Source organism: Prionailurus viverrinus, chromosome F2 (assembly GCF_022837055.1).
Source record: "Prionailurus viverrinus isolate Anna chromosome F2, UM_Priviv_1.0, whole genome shotgun sequence".
NCBI classification, from domain to species: domain Eukaryota; kingdom Metazoa; phylum Chordata; class Mammalia; order Carnivora; family Felidae; genus Prionailurus; species Prionailurus viverrinus.
This window is the reverse complement of record NC_062578.1, coordinates 55,223,542-55,231,111: the sequence shown is the minus strand read 5'-3', so window position 1 is coordinate 55,231,111 and position 7,570 is coordinate 55,223,542. Positions and strand designations below refer to the sequence as shown.

The 7,570-nt window shown below is 41.9% G+C and overlaps 1 protein-coding gene across 1 annotated transcript; it reads left to right on the top strand.

Moving 5' to 3' along the window:
- The first annotated feature begins 224 nt into the window (after window positions 1–224).
- On the top strand, window positions 225–6,062 carry KCNV1 (potassium voltage-gated channel modifier subfamily V member 1). The gene is made up of 3 exons (XM_047842633.1): window positions 225–691; window positions 1,548–2,077; window positions 5,340–6,062. The coding sequence occupies exons 1-3, from the start codon at window positions 225–227 to the stop codon at window positions 5,849–5,851; spliced, it is 1,509 nt and encodes a 502-aa protein (XP_047698589.1). The 3' UTR covers window positions 5,852–6,062.
- Window positions 6,063–7,570: the final 1,508 nt, after the last annotated feature.

Genomic DNA, 7,570 nt, shown 5'->3' with positions numbered 1-7,570 from the left:
CTCCCCGCAGCCTGGGCGCGCCGGGCTCGTGCGCTGCTGTCGCGCACTCGCCGCGCCCTAGCGGCCAGAGGGGGAACGAGCGCAGGGGTGCGCGGGTGGGAGGCACCCCCCTCGGGAACCAGGGAAATCCCGGCCGCCGCCAGGGGCCGTGCCACCACCCTCGCCCGACCGAGGCTTCCGGCGCGCCTCCAACTTTGTGGCGCCCTCAGGCAGCGGCGGCGGGGATGGAGCTGCCTTCCCGAGGGCGGGCGCCGCTGGACTCGTCGCTGGACAGCTGCTCCCTGACCTCGTTGGAGTCCAGCGTTTTCTGCAGCGAGGGCGAAGGGGAGCCCCTGGCGCTCGGGGACTGCTTCACGGTCAACGTGGGCGGCAGCCGCTTCGTGCTCTCGCAGCAGGCACTGTCCTGCTTCCCGCACACGCGCCTGGGCAAGCTGGCCGTGGTGGTGGCCTCGTGCCGCCGCCGCGGGGCCCTGGCCGCCGTGCCCAGCCCCCTGGAGCTCTGCGACGATGCTAACCCCGTGGACAACGAGTACTTCTTCGACCGCAGTTCGCAGGCATTCCGCTACGTCTTGCACTACTACCGCACCGGCCGCCTGCACGTCATGGAGCAGCTGTGCGCGCTCTCCTTCCTTCAGGAGATCCAATACTGGGGCATCGACGAGCTCAGCATCGACTCCTGCTGCAGGGACAGGTACCCGGGAGGCGTGCGGTGGCCGGGCTGGGAGGCGGGCGCAGTGGAGAGAGGGCGGCAGAGATAAGATGTGAGGCTTCGGAATCCTCGTGGAACACAGGCCTAAAAAACACCTGAGGCCACTTCTGAGCTGAAAGGTGGGGTGGCGGTGGGTCCGGAAAGTGTCAAAGCCAGCTTTCGATTGGAACTTTTTAAACCTCCTCCTTTTTTGGATAAGTGCGTGCCAATCCGTTTTTAAGACAAAGGAGGTCAGGCCTGCAATAAATACTTGATGATTGAATGAGTTAGAAAAGCTATGATCCAGAAGATGCATGTATAGGGATGTAGGTTTCAGTAGGGAGCATTATCATTTATCACTGAGAACCCTTAACTTGAGACTTGGGTGGAGAACTGCTTTAAATACAGAAGATAGAAAGTTGGTTCCTTGACTGTGAATGTTTCTGGGACTTTGATGACGACTTTCCTTTTATCTTGCTATTGGTACCATTTCTTCATGAATACCTCTACATCACACACACAAAAAGGTTCCATAGGACAAACTTCTGTTCTTGTTACAAGAAAAATGGGTAATAAAATGCATTAAAGTAGACTTGCTATGTATAAATCCTTTTGTATAAACTTCTAACAAGAAAGTACCATTTTAAAAATAATAATCTTAAATGAGAACTTTGGGGTACTGTGGGCAGGAGACAGCCCGGGTAAAATATGAATGGACATTTTCTGCATTTTACTGAAATAAAAAAGCATGACCTCTCTGCTAAGTTTAATCTTTTATTTTTTGGGTTTTTTGTTTTTTTTTTTTTACTTCTGTACTTTTAAAAAGTTAGACTAATCACCAAGTTGTTTTTTCTAAAAGATACTTCAGAAGGAAGGAGTTGAGTGAAACGTTAGACTTTAAGAAGGACACAGAAGACCAGGAGAGTCAACATGAGAGCGAACAGGACTTCTCACAAGGACCTTGTCCTACTGTCCGCCAGAAGCTCTGGAACATCCTGGAGAAACCTGGATCTTCCACAGCTGCTCGAATCTTTGGGGTCATCTCCATCATCTTTGTGGTGGTGTCCATCGTCAACATGGCCCTGATGTCAGCTGAATTAAGCTGGCTGGACCTGCAGCTGCTGGAAATCCTGGAGTACGTGTGTATCAGCTGGTTCACTGGCGAGTTCATCCTGCGCCTCCTGTGCGTGCGGGCCAGGTGCCGCTTCCTGAGGAAGGTGCCGAACATCATAGACCTCCTTGCCATCTTGCCCTTCTACATCACTCTTCTGGTAGAGAGCCTGAGTGGGAGCCAGACTACACAGGAGCTGGAAAATGTGGGGCGCATTGTGCAGGTCTTGAGGCTGCTCAGGGCTCTACGCATGCTAAAGCTGGGCAGACATTCCACAGGTATTCAAATTTCAGTGATGCTTTTTAATTTGCCATTGTTTGTAAACATTAGTGCTTGACTGTAGTCCCAGGGAAGTGACTCTGAATTGATACTCAAAATTACCAACTCCCATACTTTACCCAACCAAAATGGTGCTGGGAAGTTGTTATCACAAGTATAAAGAAGATGCCGCCCACACTCCTTCTCTCCATATGACATGTAAGAAACAATTTGACCACTTGTTAACCTCAATTTATTTCAACTGGCTGCTCAGAAGATGTACAAAAATTAAAGACACTCGGCCTCAAGAAAGTTCTAGATAATATATGTATAAACAGCACGTTAAAAGAGATGCAGAAATTATTCATGATACATAAGGACATAAGCCAGTTTCTCTTCTGTGTCCAAGGAAGGGCTTACGACACACATTCCTTGGCAAAAAAAAAAAAAAAAAAAAAAAAAAAAAAAGTCAGTCTTGCAATGCTTTCTCTGGCCATGCAGAAAGTGAGATGACCAGGCACTGTTGGCCGCCCCATAATTTTTGACAAGGCAATGGAAATATTTGCTTTGGAAGAAAGCAGAACATACTAATTACTAAATGCTTTGTCTAGTATCTAAGAATTTTCTTGTCCCTAAAGTGCGATGAATGAGAGAGATGGTAACAGAAATTCCTTAGCTTGTATCATATGAAGGCTTGAAAATCTAATGAACATTCCCCCTAGAAAAGTTCCCACACAACAACAATTGTGCATGAAAGCTACAGACAATGTCAGGGGAAGTCACACAAATCCGTTAGAGATGATCCCTATTTCCCTGAGGGTGGCAATTTTCAGTAGCTGGTCCTATGGCTGTTGGGTGTTCTGGAGTATATATGTGTTAACTGATGTTAGATTTTAATGAAAATAAGAATAAGAATCCCTTGAAAAGCTTGTTAGAAGGCAAATTCTGATCTCCAATCCATGAGGAGTCAGATTTTAGTATTTGGGGTCGGATCGAGGAGCATACATTTTAACAAGCTTACAAGTGATTTTGATGGAACATACGTTAAGAAACACTCCAGTAGGATGCCATGTTAATATGATACATATTAATACAATACACATGAATTACAAATAATTTAGCTATTTCCACCTTATTCCCCCAGATATGTGCCTGGTTGGTCACCTCAAAGAAGGTTGTGGTGGTTGTCACTTCCTATTAATATAGGGAGAAATTAACCTCAAATATGTTTTTCCCCCACATCTCTGAGGTAATTAGGACTTATTCGAACATAATTTTGGTAGTGTGTTTTCCTAGCTAGTCTCCCATACCAGCGATGTGATAATGGGGTTTCCAACAACTTTTAGAAGTACCACTCTTTGTTTTCTGACACACATAATAGGATGCTTTCTTCTAGTATTTATAAACTCTTCACAGGATTCAATTTAAAAACACCCAGTAAAGACTACATTTGCTCCTAAAAGAAAAGAAAAAGAAAATAATAGTAATTTCCACAATGTCACGTCTTCAAAGGTTTTTTTCAGTTCCAAAGCAGTACAAAGTATTAATAAAGACTTAATTTATTGAAAGGATATGAATGCTTCCATAAATATTTGACAATTTTATCTTAAACATTACATTTAGCAAAATGTAGATGTAGGTGACATATTTCCCCATGTATTAAACTATAAATATAAGTTGAGAGGTATTATAGAATAACAGGAGGGCCAGAGAGCCTAAGTTTAAATCCTGGCTCAGTAACTTTGTACTATTTATGCTACTTCTCTGTGCCTCAATCTTCTCATCTGTAAAATTGCCTAATAATTACATCAATCTCCTATTGTTTTTGAGGATTATCTGAGTTAATAGATGTAATGTGCAGAAATTCAGACAACTTTGTTTTTCTTTACAAAATTATTTAGAACATTTCATCTTGAAATGAAAACAGTCTCCTCACTGTGGTTTTTCTCAAATGTGGTCAGTTTATTTCAGAAATAAAATTTAATGCAGACACATCAAGGCCAGTTTTCTAAAAGGTATTCTAAAGATATTCTTTAAAAAATCTTCTTTTGAAGTTAAACGTCAAAATTAATATTCCTCAATCTTTAAAAATACTTGGTACATAATTTAAGAATATCTCAAAGTTTTAAGAACAAAATTTTAAAATAATGAGAGCACAAATGGTATTTTAATGAATTTTAAATAGTCTCTAGTGAATAAAATTAAAATAATTCTAGGAGATATTACTTCGACCTTCAGAGACAGTATCATTTTGGCTTCAGACTGATATGACTTCAAAACGTGGATACGCTTTTAGCAGTGTTCAGGAACTCTAGTTGTCAGGGGAGATACCTTATTCGAATTGTAATCCCATTATGGGCTCAACTGACTCTCCTTAGGGGCTGAGTTTCTCTAGAGATGGGATTGGATTCTCTTGGGTGTGTCTCCCAGGGGCTCCATATGTCCTCAGAATAGTAATAGGGAACACACCACTGCCTCACAGTGAATGAATTTTCTAGTAGCTTCAGTCCCCCATACCTTTCTGCAGTGAAAGGAATAATCTGTGTTCTAGTCTATCTCCTTACAGGAAAGCAGAAATTCTATGTACTCAAGGGAAATGTTTCCCCATGGCTTTGGTATTAAGGGTGCACATTTCAGTGGGTGTCATGGGAGTTCAGGACATGGTAAACCGTTAAGAATGTCCCATGATTGCATATGATGTTCTCACGTCAGCTTGGTCACTGATGCCTCACTCACTTTAGTCTCATGGAGGACATCCTTTACCCCTTCTGGCTTTCAGATAACAATACCCTGATTATGTTCAACTTCATTGGGAGGGTGAGTAAAGCAGACACATCAAATGTAAAGAGACGGCATAAAACCAGCATCAGAAAAGTGTGCCAAAGCGATACATTGAAATGCACGTCTGCCAAGTGAGCCCTCCACTTGCGATGCTGCAAAGGCCTCCCATTTTGTGGATTAACATATAATTTCCATCATACATCCACTGCCTGCTTTTTAGTCTCATCTGTCACTTTTTTTGGTATAAATAGTAGGTGTTTAGTAAATATTTCTTTCTGTCTTTTTCAATCTGGCCCCACCAACTAGACTATGAGCTCCCTGAAGAAAAAGATAATGATTTCTCATCTCTATCCCCAGAACCACTGCCCAATGCTGCAGACATATTAGATGTGAAATGCACATTTGTGGGTGGATAGTCAGAAAGGAGAGGGAAGGGAGGAAAGCGGAGGGGTGAGGGAGGGAAGAGGTGCCCAGGGACTGACAGCAGTTGTTCTCTTACAGGATTACGCTCACTCGGGATGACAATCACCCAGTGTTATGAAGAAGTCGGCCTACTGCTCCTCTTTTTGTCTGTGGGAATTTCTATATTTTCAACTGTGGAATATTTTGCTGAGCAGAGTATTCCTGACACAACCTTCACAAGTGTCCCTTGTGCATGGTGGTGGGCCACAACATCCATGACTACTGTGGGATACGGGGACATTAGACCAGACACCACCACAGGCAAAATCGTGGCCTTCATGTGCATATTATCAGGAATCCTTGTCTTGGCCTTGCCTATTGCTATTATTAACGACCGCTTCTCCGCTTGCTATTTCACCTTAAAGCTCAAGGAAGCAGCTGTTAGACAGCGCGAAGCTCTGAAGAAGCTTACCAAGAATATAGCCACTGACTCATACATCAGTGTGAACTTGAGAGATGTCTATGCCCGGAGTATCATGGAGATGCTTCGGTTAAAAGGCAGAGAAAGGGCAAGTACTAGGAGCAGTGGAGGAGATGATTTCTGGTTTTGAAGCCACTTTCAGTTTATTTACAAAAGCTTGTGTACAACTAACTCAACTGATAAAGCCTTGATATGGATGTCTATGTACTGTTGAAGAGTCTCTTTTGAGTATACCACCTGTGTTAGTTTTTGCTGATATTTTGCTTGGTCTGCTAGAATAGTTCACGTCCCCCAAATCGAGTGCACATTGTTTCGACACAGTTGAGCTGCAAAAAATAGTCATTTAACATAACCCAATACAAGTAGGCCAAACGTCTGAATTGTCAAATATAATAGTGCGATACATCCAACAAAGTTAAAAGTTTTATGCATCACTAATTTTAAGGTTTTTTGCACCACTAATGTAAAAAGAATGTGAGTTAAGCTACACGGCCCAGAGAAAAGGTAAGTGAACATTTAAGAACATACTGGACATTCTTCAAGTAAATAAATCACTCCTTCCTCCATCGGTTAAAGTTGTTACATACAACAATTAGCTTTGCAAGCGCAAATCCTGATTTGATAGCCATAGATGGTGTCTTCCCTCTGGTGCAAACCACTCATCACAGAGGGACTAACTTCTGATTTCAGTCATTACTGTTGGAGGTGGGAATCCCCAGGCTGCTTAACCACTGACAGAACAGGGGCTTCAAGAACTGTACATTCTCATCGTCTCCACGGAGTGCAGTAGTGTAGCCTAAAGCAGGTTTCTCTTGTACCCCTTGGAAATTAGATGGTCTTTAAAAATCTCTTTATTGATGTGGTGTTCAAATTATGTCTTTAAAATCACGAATGTGTAAAGGTGAAGTAGTGAACATCCTAAAAATATACACTAAAAGTATTAAGTAGTCTTATTTCATAAAATGAGAATGATATGTTGACTGATATCACTGGATGAACTTGAAAATCTTTTATTTGTTAACAAAAATATTATAGATAGCTTTCTGGCTTTTGGGGTAAATAGCAAATGTTCCAACTTTGCACGCATTTGACAGCATTTGACGGTCATTCGTGATAATGATAAAATTCCTAGACATTCTGTTATATGATTAAAACCAAAAGTTCTAAATCTAAGAATTAGTTGATGATTCCCAATATTCTAGTAAATGAGTTTTTAAAAACTAAGAGTGATATGGAGTGTCACTTTAATACCTGCCTTCTCAGTGGGTGTAATAGTGTCCCAAAGGGATGAAATTGGTTCTTAGGGGGGAAAAAAATCAGTCCTTTTATTCAGAAAACACATACATACATGCAATACATAAACAGATATAGAGTATACCTATGGTGTTAAAATTTCATGGAGTGGAAAATTAGAGAAAAAAAATGCCTAAAAGGCTCCTTGCCTGGGTTGGGTGGTGATAAGAAATACATATTGAGAAATACTGCTTTAATATATGGCTATACCATATTTCATCAATTCTAGTTAAAACACTTTATTATATTATGAACCACAAAAACAAAAGGGATGGAGTGAAGGAGAGGGGTAGGGACAGAAGGGAGGAAGGACAGAGAAAGGAAGGAGGGAATAAGGAAGGAAGGAAGGAAGGAAGGAAGGGAGGAAAGGAGGGAGGGAAAGAGGAAGAAGAGGGAGGAAGAAAGGAAGGAAAGAAGAGAGAACCCAGTCAATTATAAGATGCCATTGATTATAAAATCCGTCCAGATTTTGGATAAGTAAGGTTTTAAATACACATCTTAAATCAATAAAATATCATATATATTACCTCTGGTGTTTGGTGTTTAAGCTCTGAAA